The 23,022-nt window shown below is 49.0% G+C and overlaps 1 protein-coding gene across 1 annotated transcript; it reads right to left on the bottom strand.

Moving 5' to 3' along the window:
* Window positions 1-2,762: 2,762 nt before the first annotated feature.
* SP5 (Sp5 transcription factor) lies at window positions 2,763-5,575 on the bottom strand. The gene is made up of 2 exons (XM_046659587.1): window positions 5,218-5,575; window positions 2,763-4,505 (listed from the first exon to the last, which is right to left on the bottom strand). Exons 1-2 carry the CDS (start codon window positions 5,266-5,268, stop codon window positions 3,363-3,365), a joined length of 1,194 nt encoding a protein of 397 aa, XP_046515543.1. The 5' UTR covers window positions 5,269-5,575; the 3' UTR covers window positions 2,763-3,362.
* Between the last annotated feature and the right edge of the window lie 17,447 nt (window positions 5,576-23,022).

Genomic DNA, 23,022 nt, shown 5'->3' with positions numbered 1-23,022 from the left:
TGGAATGTTGTTAATAAGTTCAGAAACATACAATTCAAAATTACCTAAATTACTGATAACCTGATTTATCCATGTCTCTAAATTCTTGGTCAAAATGGTTCATTTATCAATTGAGTGTTAAATTTAAAATAATCACTTCACACCAATTTTAGAATTTTCTAAAATATGACATTTTATATTTGCAAACTACTAAAACAGTTGCTTAAAAAATGTAAAATGTCTATTGAAATTTGAGGCAATCATTAACGTATTTTCTTCAATTAATTTTTAAAACTTAATTGAATTGGGGACTGGGGTCTTTAAGGAAAGACTTGTATACAGTTGGTGGACTAACCTTTCTTTTCGATGTTGAGAAATCTCCAAATAAGAAGTAAATTTTAGTTTACATTTAATAGCAATTTGCTTCTGAACTTTTAATTTGAATTTCATTAAATTTTCTGCTAAATATGCTTAATTACACATCATTTATGCATATTATTTTTGCATATTAATGTATTTTAAAATAAGTGTTAAAGTCCTAAATAGTACTCTGGTTGCAGTTTTATGAAAGAAAGCATGCAGCAGCGGTTCAAATTTTAACAGCTTATAAAATCTATTACATTTCTGGACTGTCAAACTTGTATTGCTCAGCATTTGTTAGCTTATTTTTCAGTATAAACATGGAATACTTTCCTATACTTGGATAATAATATCATATTATTGTAGCTTCCTGGCTTCCACTTGGATAATGGCATAAACATTTTTTTCTAAAGTAATTGGAACAGATTTGCAGTGGTACAAAAAAAGACTTTCAGCTGTACCAAGTTAGTTTAGAGACAGTATTTTTATCGTACTTGTTAAATTTGCAGGTTCAGTTAAGTGAAAACGTAAGAGAGCTATTTTGTCAAATGACTTTGTTCTGCTTTTTATATACCGTACTTTTAGATAAATTCCATATATTTTATCTAGTTTTTCTCAACCACAAAGTTACAGCTATAAGGAAACTATCTTCCACACCTCATCTGTTTAGATACTAAGTTTCATACATTTTACCTATTTTTTCTCTTAACAACCACAAAGTTAAGGTGATAAGGAAACTTTATCTTCAACACTCCATCTGTTTGGACACTAAATGCTCATAGATATCAATAACAGTAGACTCACTTCAAAATTGCCATCTTTCTTTCTCTGCCAAGCGCATTCTCTTTTGCGTGAGAGAATCACTTAAATTTTCTGAGTCCAAAGCCCTTGGTCTTCTCACTCTCTAACAAGGATTCCTCTTTCCATATCATCTGCCAAAAACCTTTTCTGGCTCTGAAGCCCGTCCCAGGGCTTGGTTCAGAGGTGAGAGTTTCCATAACTCTCCAGAGAAACGATTCTCAAGAATCTTGACTTAGATTAAGATTACACATTTAGATGGAGATTAATGTTACTGTGTAGCAACTTTCTTATTACCATTGCTTGCAAAACTGCCACACCCTTGAAAATTTAGCTAATCAAAACTACCCTTTCCAGGTAAAGAACTCTGAAAACTCATATTCTAATTTCTCATTAAATAGTTCCAAAATCTCTAATGAGAGTAACTGGTTCTAAAGCATATTTCCACAATGATTCTAATATTCATTTACTACTTTGTCCCAAGTTACAAAGTAAAAACGCTATTTCTTAGAAGTATAAAAGTAATTTTTTTATCTGAGTTATGTTGATGTTTGTGTTTTACTTAATACAGTGTCTCAAGCACAACCCTCCTAGCTTTTAAGAACTTACCCTTCAGTTTGAATTCAAACAAAAGGCACGGCAACAACAATTTGTAAACTGTGAAATCCTATCAATTTACATACCCTTCTGCTACCACGAAAAGATTATTCAGTTCCATTGAAATTTGGCATTAATGATGCTAGCTTATTAACAAAATTTAGAACATTTTCCATTCTTTGCTAATTCTAAATCAGGTTAGTTTGAGTTTCAGGTTTAAAAACTCGAATATTAGAAACCATCAAGGAACCAGTTGAGGAGACACTTGAAAAAACACTTGTAAACTTTAAAACTTCAAATTTTAGAGAGGCAAGAAACCTAGATATGAGTATTCCTCACTCTCCTGTGAGAAAATCTTACTCTACTTCAATGATTAAAAAGATAAAATCTCAAGATACAAAATGGAAGTAAACTTCCAGGCCTAGCCAGAAATCCATCCCTAAGTGGCTATTGTGAAGCAAGACCGTTAAGATTTCCACAGCAAAATGATTAAAAAAGCAAGCAAGACAACGCCGCATAATCGCGACGGGGCTGAAATACAGGGGGGACGTTTCTTCACCAGGCAAAGAGCAGCTTGAACAAGGGCCTCCCCTTTCTCTGCAACTCTCCAAAATCTCATCTCTGAACGGATCCTTGAGTCTCTAGCACCCCTCCAGACACCAGCACAGCCGGCTGCCAGGAGGAAGCGCAGCTCGAGCGTGACTTCTGTGCTGAGAGCACCAACAAATGGAAAGCCACAGGGAATTCACAGAACTGTACTGTACATGCAGCAGGAAGCCGGACAGTCTCTGGTCAAGCCTAAGGCCGCAGGAGAAACGAACGAGTGATCGGAAAATCTTGCCCTATCCTCTTTACCACAAAACTGACCCTGCCCTGCTGCCTTTATCACGCACCCAACACACTTGCCCAGAACCTTCCAAACCAAAGAAGCCTCCGACACAGGCAGCACAGGAACCTTCAAATTCCCAGTGAAACCTGACCGCTTTGTAAAGTCTCCCGGAGGAAGAAAACATCAAATGAGACCGGCTCAGCGGGGTCCTCCCGAGGTGACCCCGGAGTTAACGTATTTATTTTCACGCTGCAACTGCTGATTGCTTTACAGAGACATTTCATGCTGTAGCTCTGCATGGAGCTGAGGACAGAAGTTAACATTTTTATTAATGTTATAATTATTATAATTATTCTTTAACAAAGCTATTAAATAACCTGTACAAAGCCCGGCCCGGTCCTAGCAAAAAACCCCAGCACTATTTCAAATCTGCCAAGGGCCGTCCGCTTTGATTCAGCAGCGTTTCCTATATACAAGGTCAGCCCAGGGTGGTCCCCGAAAACTGTAGGTCTCCCCGACGAAGGGAATGGTCCAGAGCTTGAAACTGCCCTTGCGTGACTGACGCAGAGCTCCCAGCCCGGCCTCCCCTGCCCCTCCCGGGCACAGGGCCCCTGTCCGCGGGCCGGGCCAGGGAAGCCGGGAGCCTGGCGTCACTTTGGGAATCGGGCAGCAGGAAGAGGCAAGTGCCTCTGTTGGGTCTCCCCTCGGCCACCTGCCCACAGGCCCCCGGAGCCTCCCCTAAGAGGTGCTGAGAAGGGAGTCCGAGGCGGGAGAGGCCTCAAGCGGCCCCCGGGGAGGCTCACAGGTCCCGCGGGTCCTCCCGCTTGACCCCGGCCTCCGCAACTTTGAGCTTCTTATTCTGGTGCGTCTTGACGTGCTTGGCGAGGTGGTCGCTGCGCATGAAGCGCTTGCCGCACTCGGGACACGCGAAGCGCTTCTCGCCCGTGTGAGTCCGCAGGTGCCGCTGCAGCTCGTCCGAGCGCGTGAAGCTCTTGCCGCAGAAGAGCCAGTTGCACACGAAGGGCCGCTCGCCCGTGTGCCAGCGCAGGTGCGCCTTCAGGTGCGACGTCTTGCCGTACACCTTGCCGCAGCCCGGCACGTGGCACACGTGCTGCTTCTTCTTGCCCGGCTCTGCCTCCGGGGCGCTGCCCGCCGCCTGGCAGTTGGGGCAGCGGCAGCGGCGGCACCTCCTGGCCGTGGCCGCCAGGGGGGCCTTGGTCTGCAGCAGCGCGGCGATCTGGCTCTGGTACTGCGCGAAGTCCGACGGGCCCAGCACCAGGCCACGCTGCAGGGCGGCGGCGGCGGCGGCAGCAGCGGCCGCTGAGGCCGGGAAGCGCGGCGCGTGGGGGCCCCCGGCACAGGCGCCAGATAAGCTGCTCCCCGGAACCCCAGACGGCCCCGGACCCGTGCCGGCCTGCGGGATACTCCACCACGGGAGGTCGTCGGGGGCTGAGTTGGGGGACAGCTGGCGGCACGTGGGCGGCGGGGGCGGGGGTGGCGGGGGCAGCAAGTTGGAGTAGCCGGGCGGCAGCGCCGCCTGTGCCGCGTAGGGCACGTATGCAGGCGTGCAGCTGGCGGGCAGCGCCGCCATGCTCGAGGGCAGCATCTTGACGGGTGAGAACTCGTAGGGGTACGAGGGGTCGGCGGGGGGCGTGAGCGGCAGTTCGTGCGCCGCCCCGAAGGACGGCTGCAGGTGCGTTTTCTGCGGCGTCAGCCCCAGGCTGGGGTGCGGGGGCGGCAGCGCGCCGGGCGAGTGCGCAGGCATGTCGGAGGTCCACGGGTGAAAGAGCCTGGAGGGCGAGCCCAGCGCGGGGTCGTAGGGCACCTGCAGGAAGTCCGGGGGCGCCGTGGCGCCCGGCTGGCCGATACGGCTACAGGTGGCGGCCAGCAGCGCCAGGGGCGAGTGCTTGCCCAGGTCCGGGGAGGCGCTGGGGGTGCGGTCCTGCATGGGCGGCAGCAGGGGAGGGCGGAGAAGAGACAAAAGGTTAGCGCTCCAAGCGCGGTTTCCGGGCTGGCCCGCCACCCCCAGGCCAGCTGTTATACCGCCGCCCCTCCCCCGTGCCGGCTGTCCCCCCCTGCCACCGCACCACTCGCACCCACCCACCGGTCCCGGGAAACTTTTGGTGCCTGTACTACCTGAACGCGGAGCGCGCGAGCGCTTCCTGTTAAACTACTTGGTGCAAAGAGACGCCAGCCAGCCTCAGAGGAAGCCGGCACAAAGTGGGAGGAGAGAGGGATCCGACGGGCCGCTCCCGGCTCCGCGATCAAAAAGGGTCTGGAAACACCCACAGCCAGGCTGCCCATCTGCCCTCCCTCGCATCTTTTAAGCTCTCGTTTCCGCGCTCCTCTCGCGCTCCTCCCCCGCCCACCCCGGGCTGAAATCAGCGGGATGGCCCAGCAGGGTGAGCTCGGGCCCTGTTCTCAGCCAGACGCACAACTCCGAACCACCCCCGGACCCGCGCGTCCCTCTCCCAAAGGCCACACTCTTGACACCAAGGCTAGGTGTGAAGTTGGCGTAGGCACTCCGAGGTCTGACTCCAGCGGCATCCACTAGGCGGGGTTCCCTTTGAGATTCAGGGTGCACAGAGTACCAGAAGAGGTCTGGACGCTACCCTTCCCACCTTTCCCTCGCCCCCTCCGAGCCCAGCCCCGACCTGGAGGAAGGCCTGCAGCGAGTCGTTCCGGAGGACGGCCACGGCGGCCATGGCTACAGCTTGCGGGACGTTGGCTGCGGAGCAGGGCGCCGCCGAGGCATGGAGACTCGAGGGCGAGGACGAGCGGCCGCCCAGCGTTCCTCCCAGCGCCGGCTCTGCGGGCCGGGGCCCTCCCCGCTCGTCGCCCCGCGCGCGGTCTGAGCGCTTCAGGATCACCTCCAAGAATTTGATAAGGACTTTGCTGGGCTGCCAGCCAGTCAGAGGGAAGATTTATGGCTTTGAAGTTTGCCGCTACCCAATCATCAAAGAATAGCGGCTCTTTCAGAAGCGAAAGCAAATCCTTTGAATCCACAAAGCTCCTATGGTGTGTTTGTTGGTCTGGATAAAAGAACTGATTATTAAGGGGGATGGGAAGGGAGGAGATAAAGGCGGGACAATTAATGAAGTAATCACTATGTGGGAAATGTATATACACAAATAATTGGATTTTCCTGATCAAAGGGGGCCTTGCCGCCTGGAGACCCGCGCTTGGGTTGCTTGAGACACTCGATCCCCCTCCCCCTCAACCCACACACACTCCCTTGCAATTAAAGATTTGCACCGAGGCAGTGCACGAAGTGACAAAGTGTCTTTGTTATCTCCAGAGAAATCTGCCTCTGGCTTCCAGGCGCGGAACTCTGAGACAGAGATGAGGGTAATTCTCCCCTCCCCCCGCACTTACACACCCTGCACCCGAGCAGCCCGCGCACCAGCCCGCGCACCCCGCGGACCCGAGGGAATTCCCGGGGCGGGGCGTGGGACACACCGCGCCCCGCCGGCAGCGTGCCCACCCGCCTGGCGCGGTGGAGCGGCGGGCAGGGCTGTGACCCGGGGCGGGGCCGGGCGGCCGCCCAGGGCGGCGGTGGGTGGCGCACACGCTCCGGGGCTGCCCGACTGATAAGCGACGGGGGCCCTCTTGTGACGTTCCTGCTGGCGACCTGGAAGTTTTCTCGCGCCACAACTTTTGCTAATAGTGAGCCCAGGAAAAACACCAGTGCCACGCTTACCCCCAATGCTAAGCTTGGCAAGAAACCCAGGCAACCCATAATATACACCAGAGGGAAGATTTTTTGCCGTCTCGCTCTTCTCGCTCCAGGCGGGCAGCCCTGCGCTCCGGTGGAGGGCCGGGACGGCGGCTGAGCGCGATCGGGCCCCGCCGAAGGCCGCCAGCGATGCGAGCACCGTGTCCCCTAAGCCCCGCCAAGCGAGCGCGCGCTCCTGCAAGCCGCGCAGACCTACCAGGGAACTAGCTGCTCGAGAAAAGAAAGGCGCGGTCGAGGAAGCCTTTTGTTGAACCAACCACGAATAATGTGAGACCCTCTGACCGGAAAGAAAAGTCAAAAACTGTTCTTCCCATCACCTTTAGAAAGAAAAGAAAGTTCTTCAGGCGCAGGGCGTGCTTCGCCCGGGTCAGGGAAACGCGCAGCAGAGTGTGTTCCCCCAAACCCTCGGTGGCCTGCCGCGGCTGGCCGACGAGGGACCTTGGGCCACCTGCCTGCATCCTGTCGGGGTGGTGAGGACCCCGGGATTTCCTCCCCGGGAGCGAGGAGGGGAAGCAGGAAGAGGCAGGCGGGGCGCCGCGGGTCCTCCCGGCGCTGGAGGGATTAGGGGGACTGGAACCGTCAGAGGCCGCCGGCCGGCGGCCCGGCTCAGGTGACCGCGCAACCGAATGGACGGCCTGGGTTCGGCCGCCCCGGCCCCGCAGCCGGCCTCCGGTGGACACCGGCTCCTCTCGCCGAGGCCGCGGACCGTGCAGGGGATCCATTCCGAGCCATCTCGCGCCCGGCCTTCTCGCTCATGGTCCTCCAAGGGACCGCACTGCGGCCAGGAGTAACAAGAGAGGATGGACCGGGGGGCCAACTCGCCTTTCGGCGCCAGCCATCAGCCCAACTCCAACAGACTTCTGATTCGGAGTCTGGGCTGTATATTGGTGCCTTCTGCATTCCCATTAGGGGTCAGGACACTCCGCCACCAGGCCCTCATTTCCCCATGTCCAGGGCCCGCCAACGAAATAAAAGCATCTTGCTGAAAACGACCGGGCCGCAAGGAGCCCAGATACTATGAGCACTTCGCACGCCCCTCTTCTCTCCAGCAAGGTGCACCCCGAGAACCACGAGCAGTGACCGCACAGCTTGGCCACCGCGGTCTGGCTCCTGAAGATGAGGTCCGGATGCTCTGGGACCGGGCAAGGGAGGGGACTCAGTGTTTTGCTCCGAGGCCCGGCAGATCTACTCCTTTCCACCGGGTCGAGGCCCCGCGCAGCCTGGGACCCGAAGGAACCCTTTCCCGGTTGCAAGTCAGAGGCAGGGAGTCCGGTGGCGCATACCCGCACAGGCACACGTCGGCACTGTCGAAGCGGGTCTAGCGTGTCTCCTCTCACGCTCCTTTGAGCTCTTCGAACCCGCCAGTCCCCAGGAGGCGGGCCGGGCTGGGCCAAGCGGGCTGGAAGGCATTCTCATTTGCCGAATCAGTTTGCTGTTTTAACAAAAAGGCAAGGAAAGCCAACGTATCTACATAGTTGTTACAGGAGAGAACTTTTTCTCCAAGATGCCCACATTATCCAATTAAACCACAAGCAGGGCGAGAGTAGTGGCTTGGTGGTTAAAAGCTCGGACTGAAAAATCTGAAGCCAGATTTCTGGTTACCACTTTCTAGTTGGTGACCTTGGCGAGCAAGTTACTCAACCTCTGTGCCTCAGTTTCCCAATTTGTAAAATGGCGGCTTTAGTATTGCTCACCTTGTAGAATGCTTGTAGGCTTAAAAGAGGAAATGCATGCAAAGTCTTTAGGACAGTGCGGGGCCCACAGCAGGCCCTGTCTTGAGTGTTCCAAGTCCTTGCTCTCGGCCTCACCTCTATTTGTGAAGCCCCGCCAGGATTCCCGCCCTCCCAGGCGAGAGCTGAAGTTTGGAGGGAGACTTTTACCAACTGCTGTGTAGCCTCCCTCCCTTTGCACTCGGGGCTCCCAAAAAACTTATTCTTAATGAAGTGATGTTCGGAGCGTCCATTAAAAATGCAATGCCGGGAGATCAAAGTACAATATTTATTTTAGAAATTTGTTGCAATCACCAAGAGATACAGGTATCAAGGCCAAATGTCAGTTCCGTTACACAAAGCCCCGCGCCCGGGAAGAGCGTGTGGCTGTTCTGCCATAATGTAAAGAGACATCAAAGACCAAGCGCGCTGCAAAAGTGTGCAGCCAAGAGGGAGGGAGGGAGCCCAGGAGGGCCGGGCGAGCCCCAGACAGCGCAGGGGCTGCGGGGGCTGCGGGGGCGGGGGTCAGTTCAAAGAGGTATCCGCTGGGGCGCGAGTTCAGAGGAGGGAAGATTTAATGGGCTTTCTTTTGTTGGTGGGCGTGTTTGTGCACGGAGGACCCAGGAACTCCTCTGTGGTCCTCCAGCCCGAGGGCGGAGGTGGGGGGAGATCGGCGAATAGGGAGCAAACTTTAGCCGCGGCGGGGGGCGGGGAGGTTGAATACCAGCCTCCGGCAGCGGCTGGCGCGGCGGGGCCGCTCTCCAAATAGCAGGGTTCCAAGGCCGGCAAGTTTGCGTTGCCGTTTCTTCGCTGGCGGGCGGAGAGCGCTAAGCCGGTGCCACCTGCGAGAAGAGGCGAGCGGGTGGACCCACAGAGGCCCTCGCGCGGTGGGCGGACCTTCGCTGCGCACTTGGGGATCCACTCCAGAAAGAGTGCTGAGAACTCTGGGGTGGCTGCTTCGTGCCCGAGTCTGGTACCTCACTTCCTGCATTTTCTTGCAGCAACCTGCGACTCACGCCTCTGGAATCAATCCGACCAGTCATCCATCTCCAATTGATTTTTTTTTTAAAAAAACCTATACATTATTTAGGTCATTACTACAAATTCTTAGTTCTCTTTACAGCAGGGTGTTGCTTATCCGCCCAGATCTCGCCCCCTCTGTGAAAGGTTCAACCTTCCAGTTGCCCGCATCTGCCTGGTTAACACAGTACCAGTCGTTGCTTTATTAAGGTGCTGGGAGAGGAAGGAACTGCCCTGGTGCTAGCGGGGCACCGAGTCGCAGGAGGAAGCCTGTGCATTTCTTCAGTCATCTCCAACCAAGTATTCTTAGAGCGGTCGCTTGGCAGTCTTTTGAAGTCGAGCTAGAGCAGAAAGCTGCATTGTTCTCGGCTCCCAACATGGACAGGATCAAACTTTGCCTCTTCAATTTGAAAGATTTTTTTTTAAATGGTGGTGACGGGGAGGAGTTGCAATCTAATACTCTCAAAGCTGGCTTTGAGGATTTGGAGTGGTCTCCCAGTTTAAGCAGCAGATGCCCTAACGCTTGTGTCTGAAACAGGGGCTCCATCATTGATACAGCTGACCAAGGGTGTTTCAGTCTCAAGAAATAATAATACTGGGAATCTTTGGAAAACGCTAGCCTGGAAAGTTTCCTCAACTGGAAACCTTGAGTTAACTTGAAGCTTAAACTTCAGAATTAGGTCAGTTTACGATGGATGGAGGAGTGGAATTCTAGATCTAGGGGGGTCCTTTATCCCATTGGATTCGATTCCTCCATATGATGGCAAGAGGGAACAGCATTTGCATGATACGCGTCATGCCTGCACAGTGCTGGGAACTTCCGCAGCTGTTCAATAAACGCTCATTGGTGTTGGGTGGTAGAGTGGAATTGTGTCTACCAGTGTCATCTGCATAGTGATTGTTTGGTGTTACAGAACACACAAACGCAGTAGGGATTCAGAGGAGAGCTTTGGTGAGGGCTGGAGTGGTTCAGAGAGGCTTATCCAGGAGCAGGGGTTTGGAGGAGACTTTAAGGCCTATAGGATTTTAATGGGATGCAAAGAAAGGAACGCAATGGAGGAGGAAAGGACAGCAAGGAGAGAACTCCCCTTTCACTGAGAAGCTGAATGACCATGGAAGATGAAGTTTTGCGTCTTTGATTTGCTGGTGGAGACAGGGTAAGGCCAGATTAGAGAAGTCAAGGAGAGGAGTTTGGCCCCGACGCTGTATATATAGGAGTTTATTGTAGGCTCCTGAGCAGGTGAATTACATGAATTCAATTCCATTTCTTAAATTTCCTTCCCTGGGAGGGTTGCCTTGCTGAGAGCTTGGAAGGATAGACGTAGATGAAATTATCTAGGTGTAAGATGCTGAAGGCCTCCACTGGGAACTGGTAGTGGTAGTGAAAGAGATACAGACAGTTTAAAGGGAAAAAGGAAAACTTGATGACAGGTTGGAATAAGAGATAAAATGAAGGGAAAAATGAAGAAGATCCTTCTTTTGACAAGTGGTGCTGGGACAACTGGATATCTACATGTAAAAGAATGATGTTGGACATCTTCCTGACACCAGATGTAAAAACTAACTCTAAATGGATCATAGACCTAAATGTAAGAGTTGAACTATAAAACTCATAGAAGAAAACACAGGAGTAAGGCTTCAGGACCTTGGGGTAGGCTGAGCCTTCTTAGATACACCAACAGCACAAGTGACAAAAGATAAAATAGACTTTCATCAAAATTTAAAACTTTGTGCTTCAAAGGATATCGTCAAGAAAGTGAAAAGACAACCCACAGAATGGGAGAAAAATATTTGTGAATTATGTCTCTAATAGAGACTTGTGTCTATAATGTATAAAGAGCTCTTGTAACTCAACAATAAAAAGACAACTAACCCAATTAAAAATTAGGAAAAAGATTTGAATAGACATGTCTCCAAAATAGATATACAAAAGGCAAATAAGCACATGAAAAGATGCTCCACATATTAGCCACCACTGAAACACAAATCAAAACCAAGTGAGAAAACCAATTAAGAAATGGAATTGAATTCATGTAATTCACCTGCTCAGGAGCCTACAATAAACTCCTATATATATAGCGTCGGGGGCCAAACTCCTCTCCTTGACTTCTCTAATCTGGCCTTACCCTGTCTACACCAGCAAATCAAAGACGCAAAACTTCATCTTCCATGGTTATTCAGCTTCTCAGTGAAAGGGGAGTTCTCTCCTTGCTGTCCTTTCCTCCTCCATTGTGTTCCTTTCTTTGCATCCCATTAAAATCCTATAGGCCTTAAAGTCTCCTCCAAACCCCTGCTCCTGGATAAGCCTCTCTGAACCACTCCAGCCCATCCACTACTAGGATGGCTGTGGCGAGAAAGATAATAGCAAGTGTTGGCAGCGATGTGGTGAAACTGGAACACTCGCACACTGCTGGCAGGAATGTCAAATGGTACAGCCACTTTGAAAAACAATTTGAGTTCCGCAAGTGTTAAACATGGAGTGAAAATTCTACTCCTAAGTCTGTATCAGAGATAATTGAAAATCTAATGTCCACACAAAAGCTCGTACATGAATATCATAGCAGCATTATTCTCAATGGCCAAAAGGTAGAAACCACCCAAGTGTCCATGAACTGATGAACAGATAAATAAAATGTGTTACATTTTTACAATGGAATATTATTCAGCTGTAAAAAGGAATGAAATACTGATACACGTTACGACATGGATGAATTTTGAAAACATCATGCCAAGTGAAAGAAACCAGTCACAAAAGATCACGTATAGTATGTTTCCGTTTGCATGAAAGGTCTGGAATAGACAAATTCACAGACAGAAGGTAGAATAGTGGTGGCCAGGGGCTGGAGGGAGGGGAGAATAGGGAATGATTGCTTTTTTCCTTTGGTGGGGGTAAAATATTCTAAAATTGATTGTGGTGATGGTTGCACAACTCTGTGACTATGCTAAAAACCATTGCACTTTAGATGGGTGAATTGTATGGTGAATGATTATGTCTCAATAAAGCTGTTAAAAAAAAACCTAAAAGGATCCCAAGGTTTCAGCCTGTGAAGCAACAAGAATGGTTCAGTTGCTGACAAAAGTGGGAGAATAAGGATGGGAGACAGTTTGGAGTTAAGTAGAAGTAGTGAATTCATTTTGGGGCTGTTGAGTCTGAGATCTGGGCTGGATGTTCACGGGGAAAAGCTTGCAGAAAGCTGGAAGTGCGGCAAGTGGCAGCACAGCGATAGGGCGGCGAGGGGTCAGGACTCGGGAACGTTTGGTGAGTGGTGATGGCTGAATAAGTGAGCTCCTTGGGCTGAGGGGAGATCGAGCAGGTAGAGAAAAGCTACAGCAGAATTTTGAGGGAAACCACAATTAAAAGATGAACAGGGGCCGGCCGGTGGCGCAGAGGTTAAGTGTGAACGTTCCACTTCACGGACACTGTTCGCCGGTTTGGATCCCAGGTGCGGGCATGGCACCACTTGGCACGCCACGCTGTGGTAGGAGTCCCACATATAAAGTAGAGGAAGATGGGCACGGACGTTAGCTCAGGGCCAGTCTTCCTCAGCAAAAAGAGGAGGATTGGCAGCAGTTAGTTCAGGGCTAATCTTCCTGAAAAAAAAAAAAAGATGAACACAGGGAGAAGAACCATCAAAGCAGCCAAAGGAAAAAGAGAGAGGCAAGAGGAAGCAACCCGGTGGAGGTGGGAGAATGAGCAAGACCCCAGGGCTGTCCAAGGGCATTGGGGGCAGTGGTGACCGGGTAGAGGAAAGGGGAATAAGAAACATGGTCTGTTTGCTTCGAGAGGAAGCTTTGAGGACCCACTTTCAGAACTGAGGTGGGGACAGGAAGTGGATTATGAGTTTCAGAAGCAGCTAGCTCAGATAGCAAGGTCAGGGCAAAAGTGTTGAGTCTGTGTTTTAGGATGTGGTAAAAAGGAAATGCTAGAAAGAGGGGGCAGTTGGAGGTGGGGAGCCTAGAAAGTGGGGCTTTGCAGCAGAGGTGGGAGGGCTTCCTCCAACGAGGAGAGGAATCTCTTCCCCCGCAGAGAGAAGCAACCAAGTTAACCGCAGGAGAGAACTTCCACCCAGCAATGGGCAATGCCGAGGACACTCAGGAGGGAAGCTGCTTCTTTATTTACTTGAAAATAGAAGATAAAGTCACTGCTGAGGGGGAAGCAGGGGGCCCACATTAAAAGTGCAGTGGGAAGTTGGTGGCAGATCAGGATGCTCACACCTGATTGTGCCAGGCCTTCTCCCTGGGTCACATTCAAGCCTCCCACACTCAAGCCCCGCCTCCTCGTCCACTCTGCCGGCGCTTGGATTTCCTCAGACAAGCATGAGGCTCCTCTCCTTCCCTTCTTATCTTGTAAGGAGGGGGCAGTGCTAATGTCCTGCTGGGGGACTGTCATGCGGGGCAGGGGCAGGAGCCTTGGGGGGCCATCTGCCGCCCATGGGAGGGGGGTCCCCAAACAAACATGCTTTTTTGGGGCATATAAAATTTTCAATAGCACTGCCATGGATATGCGTGCCCTTTAGGCACAGACAAGGCCCCCTTACAAAAGACGTATCTTAGGAAAAGACAGTAGCAAACTTCCTTCATTAAGCATATTCTTTCCTATTTAGTTTAGTTATTAATATTCATGTTTTAAAATAACCCCATGTGCCATGTTTTGATTTGTGATGAGAACCACTTGATGTCAGAAGAAACAAAGGCACAGAAAAGTCTAAGGACTGAAGGCCACGGCAGGAGCCTGCAGAAGCCGTGGCACCATTCTGTGGTTTCATCTTCCGTCTTTGCTGCTGGACGCGAAGGACTAAATCTTTACTGAGCGCGGAGGACGCACGCCCAGGGGGGCGCAGGCGCGGTGGAGGAGCCCAGCGATGAGGCAGACGCGCTCTGCCCTTGGAGAATTTAGAATCCAGTTCTGAGAAAAAGAGAGGTCATAAAGGAGCCGCAGTTGGGTCACAGGACCAAGGGGAGGATTTCGAGGGCTGATAAAGGAAGGAAGGCCCAAAAGAGTGAGGTGGCTTCCTGAGATCGCACATCACAGTGAAAGAGCTGAGTCGTGCATACGTTATTTCTCTAATGTGGATAGGGAACATGAGGGTTGAAAGGAAAGATGCTCCATGTCCTAATACCCATTTGTGGTGGCACTTAGTCTCTTAAAAGAGATGAAAGTAGTAAATCTTTCTTTTAAGCTAAACAATACTTATACAGAATTTACATATAAATTTATACATAAATTTCTGGAAATTTGATCTGGATATAGCATTAAAATAAAAACATGCATTAATATATGGGAAAATTACTTTAGATGCAAGCCTATTAAAGCTTCTGTCTGCATATCAAGAAATGCAAATAAACTCTGGACCCCCTGTTTCCAACCTTCTAAATCCAGCACCCAGGATGGAGGGGGTAGGGTTGGCTAACAGGCTGGAGAAAGGAGTGCTGGTGAGGTCACGGGTTTGCATCCTGGGTCTGCTCTGGTTTGCTGAGAGCAGTCTGCTGGGTGGCCACAGGTGCCCTGTCTGTGCGCACACAGGCACTTTTGCTCACAGTGTGCTTATATGACCGTGTGGCGGGAGGGCCATGATGCTGCTGCCCATGGCAACAGTGTGGGATCTCACCGAATTTCCCACCAACTCTATTTTATAGTTGGGGAGATTGTAGCAGAGGGGTTAAGTTTGCCCAAGATCCTACATCTTGTTGCCGGAATTGACTCCAGGTAACATTACTCCAGAGGGCAACCTTTTAACCCTCACAGCAGAGTGCCTCCCGAGTGAAAGCAAATCTCTGTCTATTATTTAAAAAACAATTAAATGTGCATGTGGGTCTGCAGTGATATTATTAAATAACAAATCGGACATAATTTTTGGCCACATTACAAGTTGTCTGTTATTTGCCTCGTGGTGAAAATGTTAGTCCCATATGAAATCTTTGCTGTCTGGTTTTACCCAAGGAGAAATATGAGCTTTTGCCTCAAGGATTATAGCCCAGATTCCTGACTTTTCTCTCACTTCTAGACTCTTCTTTTCTCCCCCCTTACCCTCAACCCAAGCCAGCAGGGGGCACAAACTATCAGCTATTTACCTTGGAAGTTTTAAGGCTCCAGTTTTGGGGATATAAGTAAATATTAGTCCAATATCTTTAGGGGTCCAGCTAGGGGTAGACTAACACAAATATGAGGTCTCTGCGTGTCCTCAGTTCCGTTTCACAGGTCAGCTCTACTTCCTCTAGTTCTGGCAAGAGTCTCACCCATGGGCTTTTTGGTCTTGAGAAACAGTTCCCTTTCTATTTGGGTTCTAGGATCAGGGGTTAGTTTCAGTAGGAACTGTTGTCTTCACCCTGTACCTTCCCCTGCAGAATCACTCAGACGTAGGTGCTCCCTTTCAGGGAACTAGCACTGATTCCCCTCTCCACTTGCTCTCTTCTCTCTTCGCAGCCTCTTCATGGCTGCTCCCTGAAATCCCTCTCATTTGTTATTTTTCTGAAGGTCTCCTAGGTGGATGCTACAGGATGCTCCAAGACCTCCACCAGGATCACCATTGTCTCTGCTTACTGTATCAGTGAGGGTTAGTAACAGTGAACAGTGTCCATTTTACTTAGTTTAAGCAGAAAGGGACTTATTACAAGGTGTTCAATGTCTTGCAGATCAACTGGAGGGCGGAAGAAACTAAGTCCCAGCTGAGCTTTCGGGAATGACCCCCAAAGCCACACCACAGACCTGGGTTGACAAGGGAACCACCGCTGCTGCCAGAATCAGGAGGCTGTGGAATTAGAAAGCCACCTGCCTACTGGGAAGCCACAGTGACAGCTGCTCAGCTTTAGAATCATGCCACCTCTGTCGTGATCTGTACCTTGCCTCTTGACAACTATGTATATAGGGCTGTGACCTTAGGACCTCTGTTACAACTGTCATAGAAAAAAACAAATGTATCACAACTGCTCTTACTGGTAGGGGCAGCAGAAGCACGGTTCCTGCCTCACAATTGTTTACTTCTGTCTTCCAAATTTGGTATGCTGCATCTGATCGGCACAATCTGAGTCATATATCTGGAACCCTAGCTGAAAGAGAGCCTGGGAAATAGAGTTTTTAGCTTTCTGGTGTAGGAAGAGATTGGAATAGCTACTTTTTTCTTTTTCTTTCTTTTTTTTTTTTTGGTAATTTAATTATTTTGTTGAGGTCATATTGGCTGGAATAGCTACTAAATGAGCCAAGCCAAATATCTGCTACATTTGCTGATTCTGAAGTTGCTTCACTTTAACTCCTGCTCTCTGTTCCTGGACCCTCACTTCTCCTTCAGGTAATGGCCCAAGGACTGATGTGTTCTGTCTTCTCATTATAAACCCTAATTTCGGTCCAGTCACTCTGGTCCCAGCTACAGTTGGGTTATGCCATTCAATCAGTATTTACTGTGTTCTCACATGCGCACTCCCTTGACCATCTCCTTCACTCATGTCTCCCAAGTCTGTCTCCAGCTTTAACCTTGACCTTTCTCTAAGCTCCAGGCCTGCATTACTATTCTCCTCCTTGATATCTCCTCAAGAATGTCCCACCAGATCTCCAAAATAAATATATCCCCAGGAAACAGCCCCTCATCCCACTTTCCAAAACAACTCATCTTCTAAGATTTCTGATTGGCAATTTTCAAATTGGTTCATGTTCAAATTCATCTGAGTTCCCTCCTTCTTTACTCCCCAATTCCATCACTGCTAGTTCCATTTCCGTGCTGTCAGCCAGTTTTTACTCTTACTTCTCCTTTCTTTTCCCACTTTCGTCTTTCTGGTTGAAGCCTTCATTATCTCTCAACTCCCATTTATGGTCTTTGTGGCAGACTGTATTTTCCAGAGATGAGCCCAACAATATCTCTCATCCCACAATCTGGCTGGCCTTAGTGACTTGCTTATAACCAAAAGAATGCAGCAGAAGTGACTTCCAAGGCTAGGTCAGTAAAAGCCAAGTGGCCCTACCTGCTTCTCTTGGAATGCTCACTCTCAAGAGTCTCGCCTTTGGACCTCTCCCTCTTGTAACCCGGCTGTGAGAAGCCCAAGCCACATAAGAGGCTACCTAGATGTGCTCTGGCCAACAGTCCCAGTGAAGATAGCCTTTGAGTCATCCCAGCCCAGGAGCCAACATGCGAGTGAAGAAGCCTGTGGGTGACTCCAGCCCCAGCTGTTTGAGTCACTCTAGCTGAGGCGCCAGACATCAGGAAGGAGGGATGAGCCATCCTCTCTGTGCTCTGTACAAATTCTTGACCCAGAAAATCCATGAGCACGATGAAATGGCTGTTGTTTTACTCCGCTCAGTGTAGGGTGGTTTCTTATACAGCAATAGGTAATCAAAACAGCCCTCAAATCCATGTTGCACATTATCTGATGATTACCTTTCTAACACTGGAGCACCTCAAATTTTTAAACTTGCTCAGAAACCTTAAATGCCTACTCACTGAATATGGAATTAACTGTATGCTTTCTGGGCTTGCATTCAAGATGGTGCATAGTTTTCAATCTTCCTACCTTATCTTCCATTTCATTCTACCTTTCATTCCAGTCTTACCAGATAGTAAATCTTCACTTGGCCAAGCCTGAAGCTTTCCTACCTCCGTGAACTTTCACAAGCACTGGGCTTTGCTTGGAATTTTCATTTTCTGTATCTATCAAACTGCTACCTCTCCTCGCTAAAGCCCAGCTCAAATCTCACATCTTCTAAGACTCTGCTGTCCAATATGGTAGCCAATGGCCACACGTGACTATTTACATTTAAAGTTAAAATGATTAAATTGAAAATTCAGTTCTTTAATCTTGCCACATTTCAGTGCTCAGGAGCCACGTCCTGCTGGACAGCACCGCTCTAAGAAGCCTTCTTAGCTTTCCCTTTTCCAATTAATCTCTCCCACAGAACCTTAAACTGCAATTTTAGCAATTTTGATCTGGCTGATATTTTGAAGGTCATGTAATCCAATACCGTAAAATGACAGATGCATCTTGGCTTTCCGCTATTCTAGTGCACTGCTCTGTGGGTGGTAGGTGGGCTCAAACATTTATTGAGTTGCAAGGAGGCACAGATGAATCTATCCGTACTAAGGGGTTTGGGTTAAATGACCTCTTAGGGCCTTTTCCAGTAAAATATTCAACAAATAACCAATTGTATGTCTTCAACAATAAATAACCTCCCGGGGGAGCTATTTCTCAAGTCACAAGTGACTTGGGAGGAAAGTCTCCAGAGGGGCATCCAGCCTTTTTTCCTTCTCTCCAGCAGCTCACCGTTCTAGGGATTTAATTATTTTGGAGTGTGCGTGTGCGTTTTGTCCCAAAGTATGCCAATTTTTGCCCAGTCCTCATGACATCTTAATCTACATGCCAACTCTACATACCATCGAACCAAGGAGGAGTGTCCTTTGCACTGTCCCTTCACTGACCAAGGAGGACATGGAACAGCCAATTTCCAGACCGGTGAAATTCCATTCAGTTTAAGAAAAGGTTATCATCAGTCCTCAAATTATTAAGTTCACACAAATGAAGCACATAAAACTAAATTCTAAAATCAAAGTTAATCATCTGAATTTTCACTTGTACATAAAGGGCAGTCAGGCACGTGGTGGGGTCATCATGTGGTGGCCAGCCTTCTACAAGCCCCATAAAAGAGATGAGGTCTGATGCTGTTTCTGTGTGGCGCTGCCTGTGCATGTTCACAGTTGATTGTTATCATTTCCCTTCACTCCTAACCACAGAGTGAAACTCTGATTAAACCTGCAACATTTTTGAGGTTAATATTTACTTAACCTAAACATTCTATTTTAAATATAAAACCTGGATTCTGTACCAGAAGCACTTTTTCAGTTACTCAGTACCTTTTCTTCTATCTGACACTAATAAATGGGAAATTTATTTACCTGTTTCTGGAATAGATGCTGAAAATTGGGGCATTGCTGCCTGGTTTTGGATTCACTGACTTTTGAATACCTTTGGGGCACTCTCCTAACTTAGCTGACCCTTTAGAACAATTATTATTTCATCCATAATGGCAATATGTTCTGCTTATTTCATTAGGATGGGTGTGATTTTTTTTTCTCTTTTTGGTGAGGAAGATTGGCCCTCAGCTAACATCTATAGCCAATCTTCCTCTTTTTGCTTGAGGAAGATTGTTGCTGAGCTAATTATCTTCCTCTATTTTGTATGTGGGATGCCACCACAGCATGGCTTGAGTGGTATGTAGGTCCATGGCCGGGATCTGAACCGCTGAACCCCAGGCCACAGAAGCGGAGACTGAGAACTTAACCACTATGCCACCAGCCAGCTCCAGGATGGATTTTTAAGCTGCAGAAAGCATTAATTTTGCTTGATAGTTTAGAAAGGTGCCCTCAGGTCCCAGCGTCATTATGAAGTGCTTTAGATAGATGCCTGAAACCCCAGCCCTGAGAGGCCCCAGGGTGGGTAGGTCACCCTCCCACTCCCATGGGCCTCCTGAGGCAACGGCATCTTTGTCTGTGTTTACCAGGGAGTGTCTGCCAAGTGGGCAGCGCCCTGGACTCCCAGCCTGGCCCCAGGAGAGGGTTTTATAATTTTCCAGTCATTTGCCTTAACGGAGATGCTATTCTTCAGACTTCAACAACTTAAGAAAACAATGGGTTAAATTTAAGTCTGAAAGGAAGAACTATATGGAATACCCGTGTGTGTTTTGTTCTCCACAAACCTAATTAACATTGACGAAACTACATATTGCTCTGCTCCCTTGGCATAATGTGAAGAGGTAACACCATTTTCTTCGGAAGGCAATATAGGGAGACACGGAGTTCTTTAACTTTCCTATTTTGATTACAAAATAGTAAGAAGTCCAGCCCCCTGTCTGTGCAAATGGCATAGCTGTGTGACACTGAGCAAAGCTCTTGACCACTCTGGGCCTCATTTTCTTCACCTGTGTAATACGGGATGCGTTCTTTTTGCTTCTGCTTTTCTTTCTTTCTGGTTTCCAATGCACAGGAATAACCCTTCTTTTTGGATATATTAAATTTGAGAAGCTTTTTAAAAAAAGTTTTAATTGTGACAAAAAACACAACATAAAATTTACCATCTTAATTTTTTTAAATGTACAGTTTAGTAGTGGTAAGTATATTCACATTGTTGTGTGCAGCCAATCTCCAGAACTTTTTTATCTTGCAAAACTGAAGCTCTGTGGCCATTGAACAACAATACCCCATCTCCCCAGCCTTTGGCACCCACCACTGCACTTTCTCTTTCTGAGTTTGACTGCTCTAGGTACCTCATTTAAGTGGAATCATACAATATTTGTCTTTCTGTGACTGGCTTGTTTCACTCAGCATAATGTCCTCGAGGTTCATCCGTGTTGTAGCGGGTGTCAAGATTCCCTTCCTTTTAAAGTCTGAAGTGATGACACTTTTCTTTTTCAAAGAAACGTTGTTTCTTTCAGAGTAAACTTTCAGAGTAGAGACAGGCCTTGAAATTCAGTCTATTCTTCTACAGATGTGGACGCTGAGGCCCAGAGAAGGTGAGTGACTCACGCAAGGTCACCCAGCAGTTGGTGTGGGAGTCTGGGCCAGAACTCAGGCTCTCCGGACTGACAGCACAAGAACTCTTTCTACCACAGGAGACGAGGGGCTGGATTTCAGGACATTCGAAAAGTAGGCTTACGGGGTTTAAGATAGCATTAGGCAGAAGGGAAAATAGCATCAGCTGTGCTGGGAAACAAAATGTGCACCTGGGAATGTGGGGTGAAGCTGGGAAGAAGTTAGGGTACGAGGAAGGGACAGGAGAGAAGGGGGAGTGGGAAGACTGATATGGGGAGGGGGCAGTGAATGGGGGAAGGGGACTAGTGGGGGCAGAGAGCCAAGAGGGAGAGGAGAGGGAGGGAGAGGAGCCAGCCGGATGGGAGCTCAGTGATGGTGTAAGACCCAGGTCCTAAGAGGGGCGAGTGAATAAAAACTGTACATCCCCTGCCCTGGAGCCACTAAGTCAAGCTGACTTCAGGTCAGCTGAGTTTAGCGAAGAATCACGGAGTCCTCTATTGTCCCCCAGCCCCACCTGTCCTCTTGGAATACCTGAAAATAGGACAAAGGCTTTAAGTCTTTTTTTTTTTTTGAGGAAGATTAGCCCTGAGCTAACTGCTGCCAATCCTCCTCTTTTTGCTGAGAAAGACTGGCCCTGAGCTAACACCCATGCCCATCTTCCTCTACTTTATATGTGGGACGCCTACCACAGCATGGCTTGACAAGCGGTGCCCTGTCCACACCCGGGATCCGAACCAGCGAACCCCAGGCCCCCTGAAGCAGAATCTGCGGACTTTACCGCTGTGCCCCGCCCCCGCCCCCAAAGGCTTTAAATCTTAAATTGCAAACACCTAGTTAGGGTAATGCATTGACGGACCCTCTGCCCATTCACGTATAATCAACCCACCCTTCAACAAACGTAAGTGATTTTATCAGAAACCCTCCTGGGGGCAGGGAGTGAGCAGAACAGGTTGGTTTCAGGAATTGCTAAAAAGGGCGCTATTCCTGCAGGAGAGAGCAGAAGGGGGAAGCCCAGAGCAGGGACGCCACGCGCTCGCCCTGGACTCGCCTCACTTGCCTGCGGTCGCCAGGGCCCTGGGTGTTTGGAGGCAGACCTGCCTTGACTAGGACAATGAATGCGGACCCAGAGGTTCACCTGATTTATGAAGATTTTACTTTTTCCTCTTAGTTAATTCCTTTCACAAGGGAACTTTGTCCTAGATGACTCATCAACATCGGTATCAGGCAACATGTGTTACATAATACGTATGTTTTGTAAATACCCAGAATGTATTTGCACCCCCCTGGGAACTCTAATTTGATGTTCATTTATTTTGGGAGTCTTTGTTTTCCAAGAACTAATTCTTCAAAGCCTTGCAGAAGAGAGCCGAAGCCATCTTGAAGGTGGACACAATTTTTTTTCTCTCCCCTGCTCTAACTCCTGGCTGGCTATAAAGCTGCAAGGCTCATTACCATATCAAACAAAGAGAAGGCAGGAAAATACTCCCCTCATCGACATAAAAAGACACATTACTGGAGATTTTCTAAGAACTTGTTTTTATGGCCAAAATTAGCAAATTATTCACAGTAATAGGTGAGTCGGATGACAATAGTGTTTAAGAGAACAAAGCTGCTCGTCAGGACTCCGACCCCAAATCCGCCCTGGGGCGGCTCCCCAGCTGCCAGAACATCTCTGTGCACAGACAGCCAAGAGGCCATAAAAAAGAAAAAGAGGCAGCCAGCAAGTCTGCCACGTACCCAGATGCAGCTACCAGAAAATGCATTCCAGGGCTCACTCCTGCAGCTGCCCAGAAGGCTCTGTGGGTGGCCACAGTGTAACGTGGGGGCACACGTGGTTCCCATCTCAATAGCGGTCCCAGGGAACCTGGGACCTGGGGAGCTTCTGACGCCCAATATCTATTTCCTTTCTTGATTGGAAACTCTTGGAGGTTTTGGAGATGTTCAGCGGAAATCTGAGCTGCCAGCTGCCAAGCATAAGTGCTTGATTTTTTGACCTGCACTTAATCAATACCAATTTAATAACCCCTTTGGAAATGCTAACGTACATGGGGTTGCAAGGTGGTGAAAACACACTTGGCACCTTTCTGCGTGAGATCTGTCCTAGAGACAGTTTATCACATGGTAAACGAGCGTTGGCTCTGGGACTCAGTGACCCTTCCTACGTGGCTGTGGTAAAAAGACTACAACACAGACAAGACCTTGGAACTGGACCTGCTAACTGGGGCCTCCAGAAGGGGAAGAAAGCCTTAACACAACACCTGGAATCCATCTGTGGGCATCTGGGCTCAGACTTGCAGAGGTAACGTCAGCAAGGAGCCTGGCTGAACGAGCAAATTGGGAATTTAATGCTGCTGCTTGCTGATCATTCTCTCTGCTTTAGGACACCCTCCTTCTCCTCATAATTAACGAGGATCTGTCATGTCCTGGCCTCTCAGGGATATGGACATGTCCTCTGCCAGGTGACAGCTGGGGAATCTCCTAACGTCT

This window comes from Equus quagga, chromosome 4 (assembly GCF_021613505.1).
Source record: "Equus quagga isolate Etosha38 chromosome 4, UCLA_HA_Equagga_1.0, whole genome shotgun sequence".
NCBI classification, from domain to species: Eukaryota; Metazoa; Chordata; class Mammalia; order Perissodactyla; family Equidae; genus Equus; species Equus quagga.
The sequence above is the reverse complement of the archived record's forward strand: the minus strand, read 5'-3'. Positions and strand labels throughout refer to the sequence as shown.